We start from the raw sequence: 25,340 nt of genomic DNA on the forward strand, positions 1-25,340 counted from the left end.
ATCAAGAAACATTTCTTCTTCTTATTATTTATCAGTGTTGAAAGCAGTTGTGAAGCTTCATGTTTTTGTGGAAACAGCAAAGTAGTCAATTTCCGTGAAAAGGAAAGGCTTTCTGGATTCTGAATGTCAAAGATTAGGATGTTAAACTATGGAATTAGGATGTTAAGGATTGTTAAATCAATGCTGTAATGCTTAAGTGTGTTTAGGCATCACAAAAAATTGTATTTGCTCTCAAAGGGTTAATTGTTTGCTCTTTGCTGTAATCTACTGTTGTCATTTTTAGCTAGATGATTGCAAAATTAATCTGAAATCTAAAAATATATGGAAATTAATTATCCATTAACGTCCTATAAAAATAACCAATAGAGACCTGATATATTGCGTGGCCATCTTTGTAACTGCTGTTATTTCTATGGTCATTCACTTAATTGCATTATTATAAATGTCTTTACTGTTACTTTTGGGGGAGTGGCTTAGAGACTGTTAATTTCCTTCTTAGCACTCAATTTTTAAAGTGACCTATGCGTTTTGCACAATTGGACAGTTTACTTAAATGGGTTTATGAAGTGGTTTATCACCCACATCCATTATCAGCCAATCATGTTTCAGTGAATGTAACTATATCTTTATAGGGGGCATATGATGCAATTTAAATTTTTTACTTTCTCTTTGGAGTGTTACAAGCTCTTGGTGCATAAAGAAGATCTGTAAAGTTGCAAAGACTAAAGTCTCAAATCCAAAAAGATATTCTCTATCAAAGTTAAGACTCTGCCATGCCCCCCTAAAACGGCTCATTCACAAACACACCCCACATGTCTACGTCACTATGTGGAAATATTTGCGTAATGCCATCCAAATGTTCACACAAAGAAAAAATGCATGGTTTCAGTAACCACCTTTAGTGTTGAAGCAGCCATGTCAGAGAGATGCTGTGTGTATCTAGGCAAAAGCACTTTATTTGGCCTTCTGAAAATAGATGCATTTAGGAATCTTTGAGATTAATTACAACAGAACAGTAACACATTTTATGGATGACAGTCCATAGGAGAAGAGGTAATTCGGACATTGCTACAACAATCGGGCACTTCTGAATCAGCTACTGTAGGTATGTTTTGTTAATAAGTTTAAGTATTTGCTATTGACTGTTCAAATGCGGAGTTTTGTGCATCGTGTGTGTGTGTGTGAGAGTGAGAGAGAGATACAGGGTAGACAAATTCCTAGATTCCTAGATTGCGCCTTTATACGAATAAACACTTGTTTTTGTGTGTATTCAGCAGATGGAAAGCAGTGTGGAGGCAGATGCATGGCATAAGGAAATCTTGCACTCCCACTAAGTGTCCTTCAGCACTAAAGAGGGAGGGAAAACTCAGGCCTTCAGTCTTGTAGTGTAGACATGCACTCTCAGGTTCATCTGCAGGTTAATAGCCCAAAAATGTTACTACTAGTAAGAGGAAAGCACTCAGCGCCTCTAAGTGTGTTCACATTCCATGAATCAGCACTTATACTGTGCCCAACATTTCAGATGCTGTTTGTGCAATCTAATATTGTTTGGTGAAACTGACTCTGATACGTGTATTAAGAGGTGTTTGGGAAGGCAAGCATTGCTATTACTTTTGCTGACCCTGAAGGAGGGAACCAAGCTATATCTGTATTATATTAAACAGATTTGTTGTAAGCTTTTTTGACTTAGGCTGGCTGCATTATTAATCAAAATAAAATCAAATTCATGGTATGGCTTAAAGCAATTTTCAAATAGCAAAGGCTGTCGTTTGAATAAATAAATGTATGCATCTGCTCTTGAGTTTGGGTTGCTTCAATGGGCATTTAGCAATGCAACATGCTTCAGCAATCTTCCCAAACTTGCAATGAGAAGCGCTTATCAACAAGAGAAGCTTTAGAGGCTTACTGTAGTAGCACCTAAACTTCCTACAGTTGTAAAATAATAATGTTATTTTCTTAAATACTTGATTTTTATTTTACAATAGAATAATGCAATATTTATATTATAACAATTATAGTTAGAATAATTTTTAAATATTTTTTATTTAGTATTTTTTATTTAGTATTATAAATATGTATATATATAGTAGTAATAATTATAATTAGTAGTTGTATTTTATGTCCATAGTCCATAGTGATGTATACGACAATCACAATTTTATCCCCCAAATTCAAAACCACCCTTAACATCCTAGCAGCTACATAGCTATGCCATTGCATTGTGTGGTGGCTTGTTTTCCGGGGCAAAAAAAAAAGTTTTTATTGTAATCTCATTTGGAGTTTGGTTTATTTTGAAGATCTGAGTCATACCGATAGATGTCAGACATGTCAAGTGGCTGTTTTCCTGCAGAACTTGAGAACTTTCCTCTAAAGAACTTGTTCAACAGTTGGTGCGCTGTCATCCCCCCCCCCCCCCTCTTTCACAGGACAGACAGCAGCCTTGTTGTTTTTATTTTTTGGTATCTCTTTGCTCTCTGCAGTCTGTGACACCCTTTTGTCTCAATTTTAGTTATCTATAACTATGAATCCAGAGGAGAGCCAGAGCTGAGTCTTCAGGTGGGGGACACGGTACACATACTTGAGACGTTTGAAGGTGAGTTTCGAGCTCCAGCGTGTCTTGACACGTACTCCCACACTTTCTATAGCGTGTTCACACTTGCACTGAACACATAATCTAGGGTATCCCAGAGTCCTGCGGAGAGCTGCTGGAAAGAATGTTCTTCACATGCGGCCTGCAACATTCAAATTAAGCACCATATTTGCTAACATGATTTAAAAGACTCATATTTTACACTTTGTTAAAGTTCATTTTGCTCAAAGTCCAATTTTAATGTTAAAAATGTTTTAGTTTTCCATGACCATTTTCTCACACTCATGTCATTGCAAATCTGTAAGCCTTTTTTCTTCTGTGGAAAACAAGATTTTTTGAAAAATGTGTCCAGTGGGCTCCAATGTTGTTTGTACAACAGTGTTCTTCGAAATATTCAAAAGAAAGCAATTAATACAGGTTTGCAACAGCTTAAGGGTCTAGTAACAATGACAGGTTTCATTTTTGGGTGATCAAATCGGAAGCGCTAAATGCAAACGGTCATTTTTTTGGGTAGTTTGGGTAGGCAAGATTTTTTAGTATTTTTGTATTTAAATAGATTTAAAAAATAAATTATTACTCCAGTCTTCAGTGTCACATGAACGATTCTTCAGAAATCACTCTAACATGCTGATTTGATGCTCAAGAAACATTTATTATTATTAGCAATATCGCTTCATAATATTTTTCATAAGAAATGTTTTGTAACTTTTCACAGTAAATGTCCTTACTGTCTCTTTTAATCAATTTAATGAAAATTACCCAAAATTTCAACATTCTGGTCCCCGAGCCACTTAGTTATCACTTTTGCCTTATGGCACGGTGCTCCATCGTGCTGGAAAATGCATTGTTCTTCACCAAACTGTTGTTGGATTGTTGGAAGAAGTTGCTGTTGGAGGGTGTTTTGGTACCATTCTTTATTCATGGCTGTGTTTTTGGGCAGAATTGTGAGTGAGCCCACTCCCTTGGATGAGAAGCAACCCCACACATGAATGGTGTCAGGATGCTTTACTGTTGGCATGACACAGGACTGATGGTAGCGCTCACCTTTTCTTCTCCGGACAAGCCTTTTTCCAGATGCCCCAAACAATCGGAAAGGAGCTTCAGCGGAGAATATGACTTTGCCCCAGTCCTCAGCAGTCCATTCACTATACTTTCTGCAGAAGATCAATCTGTCCCTGATGTTTTTTTTGGAGAGAAGTGGCTTCTTTGCTGCCCTTCTTGACACCAGGCCATCTTCCAAAAGTCTTGGTCTCACTGTGCGTGCAGATGCGCTCACACCTGCCTGCTGCCATTCCTGAGCAAGCTCTGCAATGGTGGCACTCCGATCCCGCAGCTGAATCCTCTTTAGGAGACGATCCTGGTGCTTGCTGGACTTTCTTGGACACCCTGAAGCCTTCTTTACAAGAATTGAACCTCTTTCCTTGAAGTTCTTGATGATCCTATAAATTGTTGATTTAGGTGCAATCTTAGTAGCCACAATATCCTTGCCTGTGAAGCCATTTTTATGCAACGCAATGATGGCTGCACGCGTTTCTTTGCAGGTCACCATGGTTAACAATGGAAAAACAATGATTTCAAGCATCACCCTCCTTTTAACATGTCAAGTCTGCCATTCTAACCCAATCAGCCTGACATAATGATCTCCAGCCTTGTGCTCGTCAACATTCTCACCTGAGTTAACAAGACGATTACTGAAATGATCTCAGCAGGTCCTTTAATGACAGCAATGAAATGCAGTGGAAAGGTTTTTTTGGGATTAAGTTAATTTTCATGGCAAAGAAGGACTATGCAATTCATCTGATCACTCTTCATAACATTCTGGAGTATATGCAAATTGCTATTATAAAAACTTAAGCAGCAACTTTTCCAATTTCCAATATTTATGTAATTCTCAAAACTTTTGGCCACGACTGTACATTGCATTTATATATGTCCTGATGCATCTCAGACAACAGTGAAGGACTCACCTGTCAATCAAGCATTGTGCTAAAACAAGGCTTTAAAAGAAAACATACTGATCTCAAAATTTAAGCCTTCATGAGTCTCCTCATGAACTGGCTAAATCTGTATTTTCTGGCAAAATTTATATCTGTTCTTTTTCAACAACACACAACATGTGCACAAACTAAATTCAACATTCACTATGAAAACATTATTATTACTAGTACCAACAAGCTACCGTGATTGTTTAATTTACACACCCCAACTAAGAACGTCATGGCTAAAAGATAATATAAAGTGTCCAGTTGTTAATTATGGCATTGTTGTGTTTGCATTCATGTCGCTCATCTTGTAAATATTATTTTGTTGTTTACAACTACCGTAGTTTCTCTAGTGCTTTTGCTAAGGATGAAAAACAGAACATCTGACTTATTCTGATATATTTAATGTAGAACAGCATCTGCCATGTGGCATCATTTGTCTTAAAGATCTGATCTTTTTTTTCTCTCTTCTCTGCTTCTCTCAGGGTGGTACAGAGGATACACACTACGACAGAAATCACAAAAGGTGTCGGGATAATTGTCATCCTACTGATAAACTGACAATCTAATCATTACCTGACATTCTGCAGCAGGCGGAATGAATTGCGTGGGTTCTCACAAATGCTTCTTTGTCTTATTTTAAAGGGCATTTTTCCTGCCAACTATATTCATTTGAAAGAAGCGAAAGTTGAGGGAACCGGGTAAGAGGCAGATCATATGTTAATTATGCTCTATAATTAGTTAATAGCAAATTGTCTATCATTTAATTAACTATGTGCTGTCAGAGGAGTCTACAGTGGCAGTTCTCTGCCGTTGACTTTACTATTTTTTTTCTTGTTTACCTTCAGAGACCCACTGTAGCACAATTGTAACACTTGTTCAAGGCTGTTAAGTAATGCAGAATTCTTAAATAGTGGTTAAAACGCTCTAAAATGTATCATAGCAACATATTTGGCAAAAAACATAGTCTGCATCTTCCAGCATGCCAAAGTCAAATCTAGCAGTCCTTTAAGTAAGTGTTAGACCTATATATTGCTAAATATATAGGTATATTATTATGTATTATGCTAAATTGTATTGAGAATTCCAAAAAATCTAAAAATACTGATACTTAGCCATCCTAAATACCATGCTCTGCATTTTTTTGCAGATGGTTTTCCAAACTATCTCCCAATGCAAATTTAGGAAACAAACCTTGTCTGTTTTTTTTATTTAATTTTTTTTTATAACTATGGCTTCCTAAACACATTTTAAATAGAATTTACACCAATGCTTGGGTCTGTAAGGGTTAAGGAACTGCGAATGACATCTTTATTTTTGAGAACCTGATTAATTCATGTTTGTCTTCTACCCTTCTGTTGATGTACAGGAAACAAGAGACTGTTGTACCTACATATTTGCCCTTGGTCCAGGAGCTGGGCACCACATTACGAGAATGGTCACAAATATGGCACAAGCTTTATGTGGTAAGTGAACCCACCTGTGTCTCCTTTGTGGTTTGTGTTCACCTCATTGTCCGTTTCAGCTCAACACAGAGCTTCCCACACTGTGTTTGTTCAACAAAGACAAATCCCATCTGTAGTGTTTTGTAAGTCGTGATATTGTTTTAATCACCTGTTCGTCTGCACACCAGAGCAACAAGACCACGCTGTTCCGGAGCGTTCAGCAGATGGCCTACAGCTTGATCGAGTACCACTCGCACTTTGTGTCTGGTACGCTTCCCAACGACGACCTTGTGGAGCTCAAGAAGAAAGTTACAGCGAAAATTGATTATGGGAACAGGTGCAGATTGGCTTCCTGTACTTCCTCATGTTGTTTCACCAAACTTTATATTCTAGGGGCCCGGATGTTTCGTATCATTAAGCATAAATTTAGAATTTACCCAGTTTAAGCTGCTGAAATGTATTAAAACTGTATATAATTGATTCTAATGATATGGTAGGGATGTGTTAGTATTCTTGTGTTGTAGAATACGTCTTTGTCTGTTGCACAGGATTCTGGGTCTTGATTTAGTGGTGCGCGATGAAGCAGGAAACACATTAGACCCCGAACGCACGAGCACAGTCAGTCTCTTCAGGGCTCACGAGTCAGCATCACGCAGTATTGATGAGAAGATACAGGAGGAGAAGGTAAAACACTTGTTATATAATACATATACTGTGATACTAGAATTGTTTTTCTTTTTTGTTGCATGTTGAAAACTAGTTCCAGAAATAGCACATGACAATTGTCAAATTGGCTTTGATGAGTAATTAAAATAGTTGGCTAGTAACTATATAAATACATGGTTCAAATTGCTGTGTAAAAATGACAGGATTTGTTGACCGTATCAAAGTGATGCAAACAGTCTTCTAAAGAAAAAAATAACTGATAGATTCTTTGTGTGTAGTTGTGTTTAGAGAAGCTGCAAATTAAAACAGAAAACAGTATTTTAAATAAAATGATCTGATATTGATGTGGTGTTAAACCTTGCTTTCTAAATAATTTTTTTTAATTTATTTTTTTACTTAATTTCAATTTCTAATCTATTTTTTGTCCATCATAAACTAACAGTGAAAGAGAGATATTTTTTTCAGCATTTATTTACTTTTGTTAATGTTAGTTAATAAAAATGTTAACTGATATTAACAGAAGTAACTTTTGATCTTAATAATATATTATTAAGTGCTGCAGAAGTATTCACATTAACTAGTATAGAACATGATAATATATAGTATATAAACCCTGCTTTCTAAATATTAATTAATATTCTAAATATTATTTTGAGAAAATGTTTACCTTTAGTTTGTTGCAAAATCTTCTGCATAAAAAGTGCAATTTATTTGTAGCTTTTTAAAAACATATTCAATTTCCATCATAATTTGTAATGCAGTCACTCATAGACTTTCCTATTAAGTGTCTTTAAATGTTACATTTTTAAATGTTATTCAAAAATGCATTTGGAAGAAAGCAACTTGCATTGCATTTAAGGTGTACATGTTATTAGTTCATGAATTCTCTGCGAATCGAACCCATGACCTTGGCATTGTTAGTTCCATGCTTTACTGTTTTAGCACTGTTTTCGAAGGTGTTCTAGAACTTCAGTCAAACTGTCCACTACTTGTGCTTTTTTTTCCCTGTAGATGCTGCTTCAGAACCTGGAGAAGCGGCGTCAGACACTCTTCAGCGGCGTGCACACGTACAGCCTTCTAATAAATCTCAGAAACTTTGTATGCAACATCGGCGAGGACGCGGAACTCTTCATGTCATTATACGATCCTGACAAATCTGAGTTTATCAGGTGAGTCAGTCTCTTTTTATGTATTTATTTTTTCTTCTTTATGTTGTTTTCTAAAAAGCAGAAGGAGGAAACTGTAGAATACCCTATACATACGGATTCCTGACAAGAAGTGTTTGAAATATGTGAATGTTTATTTCTTTGAAAGCTGAGGTACATCAGTATATATCACAGCGAGTAGCTGGTGAGCTTGTGTCAGTTACAGTGGAGAGAAATGTTTTTTTTTTTGACACATTTTGTCTTGTTCTATAAGTGAAAACTTTCTGGTACGGTGGGACAGCACAGGCATGCCGAAAGAGATCGAAAAACTCAACAACCTTCCTGCACTCTTCACGGTAACAAAGATCAAAAGAATACTTTTTCTCAGGTTTTTATAGTCCCATATACTACCATTCAACATTTAGGGATTTTTTTAATTATTTTTTTTAAAGAAATCTCTTATGCTCTCCAAGGCTGTATTTATTCGATCAAAATGACATCTGAAATATTATTGCAATTTAAAATAGCCCTTTTCTTTTTGAATATATTTAAAAAATTTAATTTATTCCTGTGATGCAAAGCTGAATTTTTTTGTAACCATAACTCCAGTTTTCAGTGTCACATGATCTTCATCCAAAATAATTTAATAGCATTTTTTCAGAATTCTTTGATGAATAGTAAGTTCAAAAGAACAGCTTTTATAAGATTATAAATGCCTTTACTTCACTTTTGATCAATTTAAAATGTCCTTGCTGAATAAATGTTTTAAAAAAGGTTCTGACCCCAAACTTTCGAATCATAGATCTAAAATTGAGAAAAAAGCAATAGACTTTTTCTTGTGCTAATGAAACAAGTTCAAGTGCTTCCTGCTGTTCTTCTTCTGTGGTCTCTCTGTGCTTAGGATCTGAGTAGCAGTGACCTCATCAGACAGCGTCTCTTCCTGGTGTGTCAGATCATCCGTGTGGGCTCCATGGAGCTGAAGGAGGGAAAGAAACACACAGGGGGACTGCGGAGGCCGTTTGGAGTAGCAGGTTCTAGACTTAATAATAGCTTCTTTATTGTTAATAGATGGTATATCTGTAGAAGGCCCAGAGGTTTCCTAGTTCTCCTCTTCATTAGAGATTTCATATTTGTCATTTGTTTAGAAACTCCAACCAACCTTAAAGGTAAAGTAATTCTGTGCCACTAACTTAGTGTTGCAAAATTGCACAGAATTGTTTTCAGGCAAATTTTTTCCAAACGTCGTGTTTGCCATTAGTTTGACAGTTAGTTCTGGTTAAAGGTATAGTTCACTCTTAAGAAATAATTGCTGAATATTTACTTACCCTCAGGTTGTCCAATGAGTTTGTTTCCTCATCTGAAACGATTCTGAGAAATTGCCATTACTTGCTCACCAATGGAGTAGTGAATGGGTGCCGTCAGAATGAGAGTGCAAATAGTTGATAAAAACATCACAATGATCCAAAAGTGGTGTGGATTACCACTCCAGTTAACATCTTGTGGAGTGAAAAGCTGCGTGTTTGTAGGAAACAATTCCATCATTAGGGTGTTTTAACTTTACACCGTTGCTTCTGGCCAAATCTATAATCCATAAAGAACACTTCCTCCAGTGAAAAAGTCCATCCCCTGTTGCTCTCTCACATCAAAATCCATTGACAAATTTGTTTAGGACTGTTTTGGATGGTTTTTGCTTGATCTGTGCATATTTCTCTCCTTATTGAAACTTTTTCATTGGAGAAAGCAATATTAGATAGAGGACACATATTTTAGTTGTATCAGCTGTTTGGACTCTCATTCTGACGGCACACATTCACTGATGAGAATCCATTGGTGAGCAAATTATATAATGCTGAATTTCTCCAAATCTGTTCTGATGAACAAACAAACAACATGGATGGCCTGAGAGTACATTTTCAGCCAATTTTCATTTTTGGATAGACTATTCCTTGAAGTTCTTCCATCTCAACATAACAATTCAGGCAGGTTTTTACAGCTTAAATGGCACATATTTTGTTCTACTGATGAATGCATGTAATTGCCTTAAGAACAACACCACATATGTTTCTGCTTTTAAGCTGTTCAGATGTCTTGGCTGTTGGGCTTCAAGTCTAAGTACATTACTCCAGTGGCATTTTTCATCTGTTTTTTAATGATCTTGAGGGATGATCATTTTGTGTCGACCAGAAGATGTGTGTGAGTGTGTGTGTGAACGCAGCTTTTGTGTTGAGAAGAATGATTTTTTTTCCCCAGTCAAGTGCACACAATGTTTCACATCTTATAGTGTTCTGTTGTGTTTTCTTTCTTCATTTTAAAGCTTTCAGTCTTGCAAGTACCTGAAAGACCGAACTCTACTATTGTTATCTTTCCTTGTTGGTTGAACTCCAAAATGTCATATAAAATGATTATATTGATGTTTGTATCAATCCTACAGGTCCATTTGCTGAAAATAGTGCTTATTTTAGTTTCAAAACAATGTTGTGTCAAGTGCTTTGACCCTTTTTTGCTGCTATACAAAGCAACGTCAGGATGCCTGAATGTCTTCATTGTATTTTTCAAGATGAAAAAAGCCATTTATACCATAATCTTCAGAGTCACATTGCATAATGTTTAGCCTGTGGTTCTCTTAAACCTGATTTTCCTGGTTGTGAACATGTCTGTTCATTTTTTCACGGTTGTAAGTATGCAGTTAGAGAGTAAAAGACATTGCACTTAAAGGAATAGTTCACCTAAAAATAAAAATTTGCTCAGTCCATCCAAGATGTAGATGAGTTTATTTCATGATCAGAATAGATTTGGAGAAATTTAGCATTACATCATTTGCTCATCAGTGAATCCTCTGCCTTCAGAATTTTAACTTTAAACTGTAGCTTCTTGCTACAATAGTGGATAATCTATAATAACGCTTCCTCCAGTGAAAAGTCCATCCCCTGTTGTCCTCTCACATAAAAATTAAACAGATACATCTGTTTGCAAAGGCTTTGGACTGTTTTTGCATGTGTTTTGTGCGTATTTTAAATTGATTTTTAACTTTTTCACTGGAGAAAGCAATATTATGGATAAAGGATTCATATTTTAGCTGGAAGTATTTAAAAATAAAATATAATAATGATGGATTCATTTCACATCACAAGATGGTAATTGATTGACTGTAGTCATGTGGATTACTCGTCGATTATTGTGATGTTTTTATCAACTGCTTGGACTCTCATTCTGACGGCACCCATTCACTGCAGAGGATGCATTGGTGAGAAAGTGATGTAATGCTCGGTTTCTCCAAATCTGTTCAGATGAAGAAACAGACTTCTTTACATCTTGGATTGCCTGATGGTGAGTACATTTTTACTGATTTATTCTATTGATTTCGAACAAAAGCAGTTATTGGCAGCAAGCAGTTTCAAAGAAAAGATGCTATTTTCTTCAATTTTATAATAATGTTGAGTCTTTTCATTTGGTATACCAGCTTCCAAATCAAATGCTGATATTGAGATTCCTGTAGACTCTCATTAAATCTTTTATCAACATTGAAACACATTCTAAGAATTATAGGAAGACAAAATGAACAATTTGTGCCACATCTTTTACCTTCGAATGCATTTGAAAACAAATAAATATGAGATATTTGCTCTCTTTCTAAGGGGATGTGAACGATATTGAATGTAATGATTAAATGTAATGTATCTGTGGTTCGGATCAGCACCAGCCTCATGTTTCTTTGTGTCTACAGTCATGGATATCACTGATATTGCTCAAGGGAACATTGATGATGATGATAAGCAGTATTTCATCCCATGTCAACAGTGAGTGTGTCCTTCATGAGATTACAGCATCCTTCATTTGCCTGATTGTAGTTTATCTTTTATTGTTTTCATGCATTGTTTATTTTGGGCAGATCATACACTGTTACCCCTAGGCTGTATTTTGCTATTTCTCTTCAGTTTTGTCCTTCTCCTCTTGGGCTCTCTTTTCCTAGGATTGCCATGGAAACATACATCCGTCAGAGGCAGCTAATCATGTCTCCTCTCATCCCGTCTCGTGTCATTGGCGAGAATGAGCCTCTCGCTGCTGTCTTCAACAAGGTCATAGCAGCGCGAGAGTTTAACCACAAAGGACAGGGTAAATCCAGACCAATAGGCCAAAAAATTAATATTTGCTCTTGTGTTTTTGTCTCTGGGGAGACCTGTGAACTTGTGGAAGTTTTTTGGTTGTTGAATGCAAGTAAAACATTTAGAAAGTTTGAGAGAATGAAAGCATGATCACTTTGATATAATCAAGCTGATTTGAATAGAGACAGAAAGAGATGTGAAGATGCATATCCTCCACACTTGTGTATGTCTCATTTTCTATGATTATATCCTGTATTTCATCTGCCTTAACACATATTAACATGTATATTAAAAAAATTATACAAATCTTTATTGCTTAGCCACTATTTATAATAATCCATCAATGTGAGAATGGTGCAATATCCAAACAAAAATAATCTGGGACTTGGAATAGTTTTGCATGTGCTATAAAAGCTCACATTTAGTTAAAATGTTTTATATTGAGTTTGCTTTTTTGTATATTGAGTTGAAACTTAATGCATTCATTTTTCATTTTATTTTATTCCTTTTTAATTATGTTTTATTTACAATTTTAGTCATTGATTTTGAAATGATTTAGTTTGTGTTGAGAGATTCTGAGGTTTGTTGACTGATGAGACCTGTCTGAACTTATGACGGCATGTTCTTGCTTTCAGGTTTGTTTGTGACCCTAAAGCTGCTCCCTGGAGATGTGTTTCAGGTTAAAAAAAATTACCCTCATTTTGTGGATCGCACAACAGCTATAGTCAGGAAAATGGGCTTTCCTGAAATTATCCTGCCAGGTCAGTCTGCACATCTTTCAGATTGTAACATCTTTGTCTTAATAGCAGTGCTATTCAGGTTATTCAGTGCTATTCAGGCTATTCAAGTCAGTCTTTATGTACCAGTTAATGCATCGATCATGTCTCTACAGGTTATTTAAGGAATGATATATATGTTACGCTGCTACAAGGAGAATTTGATCGTGGCAAAAAAAAGACCCCCAAAAATGTAGAAGTTATGATGAGCGTGCTGGATGAAGACGGAAATCCCATGGAGGTACAATCAGTGTTGTCTGTTCATATTTATGCATCAGCAATTTGCAGGTGTAGAAAAAACATGGTATAACCATGGCTTAACTTTTTAGGAAATACCTCAAAGGTCATTTTAAAATGAATAAAAAAAGCACTTTATCTCGTTCCATTGTCCTCCGTTCTTCTCGTTTATGTTGTCTAACAGTCTTAGCTTTCACCGTTTAGCATGCAGCGCTCATCCACCCCGCTTATCTCTTGTGTTTTGACAGCAGAACTGTTGCTGGCATAAAAACAGCTTGCAGATCTTTCTCTTTTATGATACGGCTGCCGTCTTTAAATGTCCAAACACATGACACAGAAAGCTTTTTACAGCCCTGTTCTTGCCAAACGTTATTTCAAGCTATAATGCACATATAAGCGTTTCCTGTTTACACTCACAAAAATCTGAAAAGCTTTTCCTAAAAAGATCTCCCCCTCTTTTAAGAGATGTAAGCTTGTCTTTCAGTCTTGATCTTGTTTTATATACTGCACATTACGCAACACCGTTTTCTTTTACTCGAGTTGTGTACTGCCAACTTCTGGCTTTGTCAACATTTGAATTTACTGCAGCAAACCACTTGCTGTATGAGAAAAGAAAAACTATTTTCTTCCAGTAGATGTTTCGTTTTCTTATTTTACATCCTCATTCTCTCTTCAGAAAGCCATGTTTCCTGGAGCTGGTTATGAAGGGATCACTGAATACAAGTCTGTCATCTACTATCAAGTCAAGCAGCCCTGCTGGAATGAGACTGTTAAGGTACAAACACTGGACAAAAACTAAAGTAAAGACATCTGGGTTTAGGTTTTTGATGTTTTGAAACTAAACATCCTTTCATATGACTCATGCCAACCCTGTAATGCAAAGCCTCAATCTAGAGCACAACCCCAATTTATGTTGTGCACAGGTCAGGTGCTGTGACCTATTACTCAAAGTTCAGTAATTTTACTTTTTGAAAATCAAATTTGTATGTGTGTGTGGGTGTGGGTGTATATATATATATATATATATATATATATATACATATACATATACATATATAATCAACTTAACATGATCAAAAGTAATCAAATGTCCAAAGAATTATGAAAATATGTTAAAGTACTACATTTAATGTAGGGGTGCACCAAAAAAACTAATAATTTATGGAAAAAACTGATAAGACATTAAATTAGGGGTGCGAGATGCGCATTAACGATCGGCCGATCGTGATCGGCGCACCCCTAATTTAATGTCAAATAAATTATTCGTTTTTTTCCATAAAATCTCACATTTTCTGCTGTTTGGATGTAATAAAACACCCACAGATGTAGCCGAAAACAAGTATGCCATTTTATTTCAAGCACTGGTCATAATTCTAACTTTGAAATCAGGGTTAGCCATAAAATAATGTCATGCATGTGAAAATAGGCTGAGAATTTAGCAAATAGTTGTATGACAATGTGAAATGCATATCATCAGATAGAGTAATGCATTTTCTTATTTTAAGCACAAATATGTTTCTTCTTCCATTTGATTACACTATTTTCACTGTGTAAACCTGCCACTTTCATTCTGCCCAGGAAGAAAATTGCCCTGTCAATGCTTTTCATGTCAAGGTCAATGTGACTCTTGACGCATGTGCTAAGAGGTGCATTGATGCCCTCAACATGGGTCATGTGAAAGGGACTTAAGAGCTACACCTGGGTTCGTATTCACCCGTTCTCTTCTGTCCGTCAGGTGACCATTCCCATTGAGGATGTGTGTCGATGTCATCTGAGGCTCACCTTCAGACACAGATCGTCTCAAGATTGTGAGTGTCATTCAGACATTCACAGAACCTTATAGTAAATAAATGATGTTGAGTAGCTAGAACTGTGTATAGAAGCTGAGGACTATGATCTCTGTTCTCTTTAGTTTCATTAACTCATTTCTGCAGGGGTTCTTAACCTTGTCATGCAGGGCACGTTTGTAGCAAGCATTTCACTTTGTATTTTATGCACAAGAAAATCTGCTTATTTTGTTTGTAGGCCCAACATAGGGCAAACAGTTATGCTTGAAAAACATTTTTACAAATAAAGAATAAGCTGGAGTTCATACAGATCTCACTTGACCCCATTAGCATTTTGCTGTTGTATATTCAGGCTTGTGTTTAAGTTGAATGTCTTTCATTTCTGTAGCTAGAGATAAGTCCGAGAAGCCTTTTGGCATGGCTTTTGTTCGCCTGATGAAGTCGGATGGCACCACACTTCCAGATGGAAAACACAAACTCATTGTCTACAAGGTGGGCTTCTGTGAGAAACCTTCTCTGTTCAGTTCAAACTGAGCTCAATTGGCAGAACTTGTGGCATACTATTATCACAATTTTATTTGGTAATTTTCAGTGACCTTATAGCCATAAAATATAAACGTTATCATGAGTTTAGTATGAAATAATTACCTAATAACCTTTTCTGTGCAACATTATATCCAGTTTAACATATTTGTTGTCATGAAAACATAATACAGAAAATGTAAAACTGGCAAAACCACTTTACAGCTCAATAAATGTACAAGTTTTAACAGAAAAATTAATGTAAATATTTTTTTAATGTAAAATTCTAAGCTTCACATTTCTGCTATTTGTTTTACATAAAACAGTGGAAATTTTTTTTTGTGGTTCACAATGTAATGCCACAAGTTCTGCTGATTTAGCTTAGTTTGCACTGATAACAAAACTATTTCTTTAAGGAAATAATGTAAACTTGTAAAAATGTCATTGTTTGCTAGTTAATAATGTTTGAGATTTGTTTTAAATGAAGAATTTGCTCAATACTTGCTGTAGTAAAAATTAATGAATTGTTGTTGGAAGGATAAGCTTTAAAGATGACTACAGGGAAAAAAATACTTTGAGCTTTAACATTTATTTTATATCGGAAAACAGAAATGTATTAATTTAAAATTCAATTTAAAATAACTGTTTTATATTTGAATATTTGTAAAAATTTAATTTATTCCTGTGATGCAAATCTGAATTACTCCAGTCTTCAGTGTCACATGATCCTTCAGAAATCATTCTAATATGCTGATTTGCAGCTCAAGAAACATTTTTGATTATTATTATTAATGTTGAAAACCATGATATATTTTTTCAGGATTGTCTGGTGACTAGAAAGTTCAAAAGAACAGCATACAGTCGTGGCCAAAAGTTTTGAGAATTACATAAATATTGGAAATTGGAAAAGTTGCTGCTTAAGTTTTTATAATAGCAATTTGCATATACTCCAGAATGTTATGAAGAGTGATCAGATGAATTGCATAGTCCTTCTTTGCCATGAAAATTAACTTAATCCCAAAAAAACCTTTCCACTGCATTTCATTGCTGTCATTAAAGGACCTGCTGAGATCATTTCAGTAATCGTCTTGTTAACTCAGGTGAGAATGTTGACGAGCACAAGGCTGGAGATCATTATGTCAGGCTGATTGGGTTAGAATGGCAGACTTGACATGTTAAAAGGAGGGTGATGCTTGAAATCATTGTTCTTCCATTGTTAACCATGGTGACCTGCAAAGAAACACGTGCAGCCATCATTGCGTTGCATAAAAATGGCTTCACAGGCAAGGATATTGTGGCTACTAAGATTGCACCTAAATCAACAATTTATAGGATCATCAAGAACTTCAAGGAAAGAGGTTAAATTCTTGTAAAGAAGGCTTCAGGGCGTCCAAGAAAGTCCAGCAAGTGCCAGGATGGTCTCCTAAAGAGGATTCAGCTGCGGGATCGGAGTGCCACCAGTGCAGAGCTTGCTCAGGAATGGCAGCAGGGAGGTGAGAGCGCATCTGCACGCACAGTGAGACCAAGACTTTTGGAAGATGGCCTGGTGTCAAGAAGGGCAGCAAAGAAGCCACTTCTCTCCAAAAAAAACATCAGGGACAGATTGATCTTCTGCAGAAAGTATAGTGAATGGACTGCTGAGGACTGGGGCAAAGTCATATTCTTCGATGAAGCCCCTTTCTGATTGTTTGGGGCATCTGGAAAAAGGCTTGTCCGGAGAAGAAAAGGTGAGCGCTACCATCAGTCCTGTGTCATGCCAACAGTAAAGCATCCTGACACCATTCATGTGTGGGGTTGCTTCTCATCCAAGGGAGTGGGCTCACTCACAAATCTGCCCAAAAACACAGCCATGAATAAAGAATGGTACCAAAACACCCTCCAACAGCAACTTCTTCCAACAATCCAACAACAGTTTGGTGAAGAACAATGCATTTTCCAGCACGATGGAGCACCGTGCCATAAGGCAAAAGTGATAACTAAGTGGCTCGGGGACAAGAATGTTGAAATTTTGGGTCCATGGCCTGGAAACTCCCCAGATCTTAATCCCATTGAGAACTTGTGGTCAATCCTCAAGAGGCGGGTGGACAAACAAAAACCCACTAATTCTGACAAACTCCAAGAAGTGATTATGAAAGAATGGGTTGCTATCAGTCCGGATTTGACCCAGAAGTTGATTGAGAGCATGCCCAGTCGAATTGCAGAGGTCCTGAAAAAGAAGGGCCAACACTGCAAATACTGACTCTTTGCATAAATGTAATTGTCGATAAAAGCCTTTGAAACGTATGAAGTGCTTGTAATTATATTTCAGTACATCACAGAAACAACTGAAACAAAGATCTAAAAGCAGTTTAGCAGCAAACTTTTTGAAAACTAATATTTATGTAATTCTCAAAACTTTTGGCCACGACTGTATACTGTATTTGAAATGCTTTGTAACATTATAGGTGTATTTTACCGTCCCTTTTATATTAATTTAATGCATCATTGCTGAATAAAAGTATTCATTTCTGTCAAAAAATAATACTTAATACAAAAAAAAAAAAAGAATAATGGAAAAGGAGTGTACTTTCTTTTCTGAAAGCTTTGTAGTCGCTAAGCCTCATCTTGACATGTAAACCTTTAGATGTCTTTAAACTTCTCTGAACTTCACTCTATACCTGCAGTATCTGTTATTTCCCTCTGTGATGTGGTCTTACTCTTCCACCGAGGAGCAATGCCACTTTCAATTCCTCTTCTGTTCCTACAGGTAGATGTGAAGAAAGCTGACGATGCCAAGACGTATTTGACTCTGCCTGGTTCGTATGCTGATGTGGAAGAGAAAGAGAGACAGACAGGAAAATCCTTTCATCATGGTGGCATCATTCCCATCACCAAAGACAGCTTCCAGATCGCCACCCTCACCTGCTCCACAAAGCTTACACAAAACGGTAAGAGTCATTTCCTTTCCTATGCCCCCCCCCCAAAAAAAAATTATATTTAACCCCAAAATTACAATTCTGTTATTTACCCTCATGTCTTTGCAAACCTGACATTTACTGATGTCTCCGCATATTGAACTTAAATAGTAGATAATAAAAAAAAATGTCAGTCTTTTCTACATTTGAAGCTGTCGCATGGCTTCCGAAAACTTCTGTAAAAAATCATATGGTTTGAAACCGCAAGAGAGGTGAGAGTAGATAATTGCAAAAGTTTTATTTTGATCACCTATAAAAGCAATATGTAACCGTTTGAGACAGCAATGTTCTTGCAGTACTTGGCTTTCTATAACTTTTTTAATTTCCTCTGACTCAGTTGACCTTCTGGGGCTTCTCAACTGGAGATCAAACACTGAGAGACTTGAAGAAATTCTTCAGAAACTGATGGAAGTAGAAGGAGGGGAGATAATTAAAGTAAGGGTGGTAGAAAACGCAACACTTGGCCTTCTATAAAATGCTGCTTTATGATCTAAGGTTTTAGTTGTGTGTTCCTCTAGTTCCTGCAGGACACACTGGACGCTCTCTTTAATATCATGATGGAGACCTCAGAGGAAGAAACCTATGATACACTGGTTTTCAATGCCTTGGCAAGTATTAATTATTTAACTCACTCTTTAGACATCCAGCAGTTGCCAACCTATGCTTATGATGGAGTTTCTCCAGCAATGTAAAACCTGGATATATCAGGGACCAAGCCTTATGATTTTAAGTATCACAAATAGAAATAACACGAGTTCAGATCTGTCATCGCAAGCATGAGCAACAGTTAGTGTTGCTCACTCGGAAAAAGCTTCTCACACTATGACTTTTCACTAGTGAATAAGGATTTTTTTTGTTATAACTACAAAAATACATGAATATAACATATAGATTTTCTAATATTTTACTACTTTTCATGACTTTTTAAAGAGATTATAATGATGATGATTATTATTATTATATGAATATGAATATTATTATTTATATTTGTAATAATACTAATAGTAGCATAAATATTAATATTTTATTACTTTCTATTTTAGATTTTTTATTATAATGACAATTACTATGAACATGCATAATTAATATTTCTTATTTTATTAATAAATAAAAATAACAATCACATTAATATATATATATATATATATATATATATATATATATATATATATATATATATATATATATATATATATATATATATTCATATTAATAATAATAATAATAATAATAATAATAATAATATCCCTAAATAGTAAATATATTAATAAATTATAAATATGAATGACACTGTTAGTATTAATATTAAAATAAAATTATATCAGTTAATATTACTACTACTAATAATAGTATGTTTAAAGAGTCACAGAAAGTATTTAAATATTAATAATAGTAATGATAATAATAAAATCTATTTTATTTAATTTTTTTTAAATTTTTTTTATATAATTTATATATATATTTTTTTAAAAGTTTGTGCCCCATAGTCCTTTGAGGCTGTTTTGAAGACTCCAGTGTGATGAAATACAATTAATACAATTTTTCTTCTGATGAATCATTCAAAATAAGAGGCATTTGTTAAGGAATTAAATTTAGATTTGATGTTGTCTTGAAACTTCATAAGTTTTTAAGTGATTCTAAAATAAAGGAGACATTGTATTGTTGCTTGATTTGTTCAGGTTTTCATCATCTCACTCATCGGCGACGTAAAGTTTCAGCATTTCAACCCTGTTTTGGAGACCTACATTAGCAATCACTTCAGCGCTACTCTGGCGTACCAGTAAGTCTTGTTTGGGTTTCTCTGTCCTTTGTGTCACAGTTCATGTGTTTAAATATAACTTGGCCATTTTTGTCCACATTTAATTCTCACCTTGCCATCTCATCCTAACACTTTCTCCATCTCTGACCTGTTCTCTATATACACCTGTCCAGTGACATTCTCGGTTGTGACCTGTATTGATTTACAGGCTTGCCGTAATTGCCTCGGTTTGCCTCGTCTTTTCACAGGAAGTTGACCAAAGTGTTGAATTATTTTGTGGGCCATGCTGAGGACCCGGCTCATACGGAGCGACTGTATGCCGCTTTGAAAGCCTTCAAGTATCTTTTTTATTTTATTGTGCAATCACGGATTCTCTATTTGAGGTGAGTACTGGCCCTTATTGGCTCTCAAAAATAGCCTTCAAGAGGGCTTGATTGAACTTGTCCTTGATCTGACAATGCAAAAATTAAAAAACAACAGCAAAAAATGCAAAATTGTTTTAATGCATTATAAGATGAAATGCATCCATATGCAGCATGTTTGTAGATAGATACATAGATGGATAGATCTCTGATTTTCTTCTGTTTTTTTGTCAGGTTTTATGGGAAAAGTGAAGATGGAGGGCAGTTTCTCGACTCCATTCGGACCTTATTTCTTTCTATCAGTATTCTGATGGACAGACCTCTGGATGAAGGAGTTAAGATAAAGGCAGGTCTTTTTTGCACATGGAAATACAATAAACGTTTAGTAGAAATGTTTACAGATACCATTTGTGAACAGAGATTTGTAAAAGATTTACAAAGTACAAGGTTACAGATTTAAAGTACATAATACTTTTATTCAGCAAAGATTCATTAAACTAATCAAAAGTGACAGTACAATTATTTAGATATCTATTTCAAACAAAATGCTGTGCTTTTGTGCTTTCTATTCATCAGTGAATCCTGAAAAACAAAATATATCACATTTTCACCAAAAATATTAAGTAGCACTACTTTTTTATAATCAGAATTGCAATAGCAAATCAGTATATCAGAATGATTTCTGAAGATCATGTGACACGCAAGACTGGAGAAAAGATGCTGAAAATTCTGCTTTGCATCACAAGAATAAATGACATTTTAAAATATATTCAAATAGAAAACATTTGTTTTTAATTGTAATAATATTTCACAATATTATTGTTTTCATTATATATGTAGTGAACGTTCTCTGTTTATCGTACAGGGAGCAATCTTGAAATATCTTCCCACCATCATCAATGATTTGCAGAAGGTCTTTGATGCTGTAGAGCTCAGGTAAAGTAAATGAATGATGTATTTCACATTGCTATGAAAAATCTAGCCCTTGCATCACCACAGGTTTATACCAGTTTGGTTAGAAACTAATTTGTGGTATACTGTTGTTTACCATAATAAGATTTTGCATTAATCATGGTTACAGTAAGGCACTTATAATTACATATAAATTGCATCAGTGTTCCTAATGGTTAAAAAACAGAAATGCGAAAGCTTGTATTTTTGTAAAAAAAAAAGAAAAAAAAAAAAGTTTATTATTTGAGCTTTAAAGATGTATTTGACTTCCTGGCATCATCACTGACTTACAGAAGGTCTTTGACGCTGTAGATCTTTGGTAAACTGCATCACATCTCTAACAGGCTTTGCATTCATCTTCTGTTTGAAGACAAGTGTAGGGAATGTACTGTATTCCAACTGTTCACACTCGAGTTCAGAAATATATGTCAGTTCTTTCTTTTCTTTTCACGTAATTACCCACTGACTTGCGATTTCTGTACCATGCTGTGTAGTTTCCACTATGTTTTCATCGAACACATTTCTGTCTCTCACAGTGTTCAGCTGGCTAAGTTCATCGAAAGCATCCCAGATTCTCAGATGGTGAGGCAGAAGCTGGGCTGTCTGGTGAAAATTGTTGAGAGTAACCTGTTCAAACAGCCAGGTAGGACTTGATAGCCGTTCAGGTCAACATATCATATTGTTTCATCGACTGTCATCCACACCTCTCATATACTCTCTTGTGCTTTTAGACTGCAGAGATGTTTTGTTGCCTCTGATCACAGATCAGTTGAGTGGGCAGCTGGACGATAACTCCAACAAACCTGATCTTGAGGCTTGTGTCCAGCTGCTGAGCACCGTCCTGGACATGCTGGACTGTAAAGACGTGGTGAGTTTGATGCAGTTGAGTTGATGCCAGTTATGAGGAACCTTATCTCAGCCTGAGACCATCTGATGAGCAAAACCACAGGAACCAAACTAATTGGTTGGCTTTATGCAGTTTCCAGGAGGTTTTGTACAGGTTTTATCATTCCACTGGGAAACAGAGACGTGTTTACACATTACCAATGAATTATTGAGTCATGGCTTAACAATACATTATGTTTTGTGTTGTCCCAGTCATTTTTACTTCCTCTGAGCACTTTCACTGGCCCCAACACAAAAGAATGATACAAATTGATTTTAGCTATGCATTTTTATTGTTTAATACATGTAAAAATCTGAATCTGAGATTTGTATAATATTTTGAAAAGTCTCTTATGCTCATCAAGCCTTCGTTTGATTGATTAAAAAATGCAACACAGTAGTATTGTGAAATATTATTACACAAACAAATGTTATGTATTGTAATATACTTTAAAATTGTAATTTATTCTTGTGATGGCAAAACATAGTATATAGAATTAAGTTAATGGAAAGAACAGCATTTATTTAAAATAAATGTTTGGTAAATGTCTTTTGTCACTTTTGATCAATTGAATGCATCCTTGCTGAGCATCAGTTTTAATATATCTTAACAAATATTACTGACTATATTTAATTTCTATTTATCAAGTATAATATAATAAGTGTTTTACATGTATTTTTCACATGTACATTTACTTTAGAAAAATAAAATTTCCAGCAGAAAATGGAGCTGGAAAATGACATGCATTGCAAAACATTAATTATTGGTTTGTCATTTTCTTATTTCTTGGCCATCTATATAATTCTGTTGCAAATTTCGCTGATTTGTCAAGATAATATAGAATAGAATTCACACGATCTCAGAAACCGTTTTAGTTTGCAAGGCATAAAAATGGATGTGCAAGATAAATTAAATCAATAATTTTAATCAACAAACACGACGCAGCACAAGTCAGTATTAGTACAATAATCAGAAATGCTTCTTGAGCATCTAATCTGCATATTAGAATGATTCCTGAAGGATCATGTGACATTGAAGACGGGAGTAATGATGCTGAAAATTCAGCTTTGAATCACAGAAATAAATTGCATTTTAAAATATATTACAAAACACTTATTTAAAATTATATTAATAATACACACTCTTATTTTTAGCAAATAAATGCTTCCGTGGTTCGCAAAAGTGACTTCCTGGTGAAAAGTCTAGCTACATGAGACAGTAAATGACTTTTTTGAATGTATACAGACAAGCTGATCTTTCAACCATGATGCATTTCGCTAGGCTTGTTGATCTGACAGTGCATTCAAGATTGCTTGACATTTGGGTTGATATGTATTGAGACAGGTAGGCATTCCAGGTCAGACCCCTGCGACTTGTGAGCATCTCTTTGCTGGAGCGGTTATGTTGCAAATTTCCAAAATAAGGTCATTTTAAGTTGCACTGCTGTTTGTTTATGAGAGATTCCTTTCTGGGTTCACCCATCATGCATTCAAGCATCCTTCAGTGCATCTCATTCACCTTTTTATGCTTTCAGGGTCCCACATGCGGTCATGTGAAGTTAATCGTGGACCGTCTCTTGCGGAGGGTCAACCGTACAGTCATCAACCTGAGTTTGGACTCTCCCTTCTTAGTGAGACACTGGCACAACACAATATCAAGTGTTCTAGAAAGATTTAGCAGTGCTAAATCAGCTTACCTTACTGTCAAAGCTGTTGTTGTTTCGAGCGCACAGCAGCGAAGCCCACACACACCTGCTGAAACTCATAATGATAGCAGTCTGGACCACTGAACTTAACTTGTTTATTTCTTTGCCCAGGCCTGTGGCTATGAGCTTTCTCAGCAGAGTGGGCAGCACATGCAGTTATTGATTATTTCTTCTCTTCCTCTGGACACAGGGCCACTACCTGGCATGCATGACTGCAATCCTGAAACAAATGGAAGACGCACATTATGCACAATACATCAGCACCTTCAAAACCAGGCAGGACATTATCGTAAGTCTCCCGCTCTCTCCGCAGGCCCCATCTATCATTGTAGAGCTTTTTGTTCTTTGAGAGTTAAGTTATAAATAATCTACCTTTTGCACAGCTGAATGATGCGATGCATGGCAGGGTTTAATAGCAGAACAAGATAAGCACAGCTTCTAATTAGCATCTGTTTTTCCTGCTCAGTCATATCTGTGCGTAACACTAATGTCATTTGTCGGTCTGCGTCTAATCGTAGTTTTCCTTGGCATGCACTTACATGCTCGTAACAACAAGAATCTGTTTCTTTGTTGTCTCCCAACTAGGACTTTCTAATGGAGACTTTCATCATGTTCAAAAACCTGATGGGCAACGTGTTTCCGCCCGACTGGATGATCTTGAATCTTCACCAAATGAAAGTTTTTCTGTGGGCGATTGACCAGTACTCAGATGTTCTCAACAGATACTTCCTGGACTCCACACACTTCCACTTGCAGGTCAGTTTAATGGGGACTGTAAAGGGGTTACACAATTACCCTTCAGGCAAGACCGAGATTATATTGCCGGAAGCACAGTCATGCTTCTGTATTGCTCAAGCCACAATTTCTTAAAAAACAGTGATTACCAATGTTTCTTCTGAAAGCACTGCGAATATTAGGAAACTGAATCAGAACCGCTTCTGTTTTGTCTGGTGGCCAGTTTTGACAATTATGAATTGTTCTTTTACTCTCCCGTTCAAAAGTTTATGGTCAGTAAGGGAAATGAATACTTTTATTCAGTAAAGATGAATTAATGTGATAAGAAGTGACAGTAAAGGCATTTGTAATTTACCAAAATATTCTGTTTTAAGTAAATGCTGTTCTTTTTTTTACTTTCTATTTATCAAAGTATCCTGAAAACAAATATATCACAGTTTACGCAAAAATATTAACCTATTTTTATTGCATTGATGATATAAACATATAAAATGTTTTTTGAGCAGCAAATCAGCGTATTTCTGAAGGAATGATTTCTGAAGATCATGTGACACTGAAGACTGGAGTAATGATGCTGAAAATACTGCTTTGACTTTTTACAGAAATAATTTGCATTTTAAAGTATATTCATATAGAAAACAGTTATTTGAAATTGTAATAATATTTCAGAATATTAGATTTTTTTAAATTTAAATTTTATATTTATTTATTTATATCCCTTTATGCAAATATTCT

General features: G+C 35.6%; 1 protein-coding gene across 1 annotated transcript in view; it reads left to right on the forward strand.

Annotated features, from left to right (window-relative positions):
- The window catches only part of dock5 (dedicator of cytokinesis 5), a 54,789-nt gene that overhangs the window by 3,008 nt on the left and 26,441 nt on the right, over positions 1 to 25,340 (forward strand). Inside the window, exons 2-29 of the mRNA XM_059523325.1 lie at positions 2,510 to 2,593; positions 5,058 to 5,098; positions 5,218 to 5,273; positions 5,942 to 6,038; positions 6,206 to 6,354; positions 6,566 to 6,701; positions 7,695 to 7,852; positions 8,103 to 8,184; positions 8,730 to 8,859; positions 11,553 to 11,625; positions 11,799 to 11,941; positions 12,567 to 12,692; positions 12,824 to 12,948; positions 13,621 to 13,719; positions 14,680 to 14,752; positions 15,120 to 15,223; positions 18,000 to 18,180; positions 18,545 to 18,642; positions 18,726 to 18,815; positions 19,887 to 19,987; positions 20,215 to 20,349; positions 20,563 to 20,678; positions 21,198 to 21,264; positions 21,816 to 21,922; positions 22,011 to 22,147; positions 23,700 to 23,795; positions 24,061 to 24,159; positions 24,456 to 24,626. Coding sequence (XP_059379308.1) covers positions 2,510 to 2,593; positions 5,058 to 5,098; positions 5,218 to 5,273; positions 5,942 to 6,038; positions 6,206 to 6,354; positions 6,566 to 6,701; positions 7,695 to 7,852; positions 8,103 to 8,184; positions 8,730 to 8,859; positions 11,553 to 11,625; positions 11,799 to 11,941; positions 12,567 to 12,692; positions 12,824 to 12,948; positions 13,621 to 13,719; positions 14,680 to 14,752; positions 15,120 to 15,223; positions 18,000 to 18,180; positions 18,545 to 18,642; positions 18,726 to 18,815; positions 19,887 to 19,987; positions 20,215 to 20,349; positions 20,563 to 20,678; positions 21,198 to 21,264; positions 21,816 to 21,922; positions 22,011 to 22,147; positions 23,700 to 23,795; positions 24,061 to 24,159; positions 24,456 to 24,626 — 3,074 coding nt within the window. The remainder of the gene's footprint in view (positions 1 to 2,509; positions 2,594 to 5,057; positions 5,099 to 5,217; positions 5,274 to 5,941; positions 6,039 to 6,205; positions 6,355 to 6,565; positions 6,702 to 7,694; positions 7,853 to 8,102; positions 8,185 to 8,729; positions 8,860 to 11,552; positions 11,626 to 11,798; positions 11,942 to 12,566; positions 12,693 to 12,823; positions 12,949 to 13,620; positions 13,720 to 14,679; positions 14,753 to 15,119; positions 15,224 to 17,999; positions 18,181 to 18,544; positions 18,643 to 18,725; positions 18,816 to 19,886; positions 19,988 to 20,214; positions 20,350 to 20,562; positions 20,679 to 21,197; positions 21,265 to 21,815; positions 21,923 to 22,010; positions 22,148 to 23,699; positions 23,796 to 24,060; positions 24,160 to 24,455; positions 24,627 to 25,340) is intronic.

Source organism: Carassius carassius, chromosome 34 (assembly GCF_963082965.1).
Source record: "Carassius carassius chromosome 34, fCarCar2.1, whole genome shotgun sequence".
In the NCBI taxonomy this organism is placed as follows: Eukaryota; Metazoa; Chordata; class Actinopteri; order Cypriniformes; family Cyprinidae; genus Carassius; species Carassius carassius.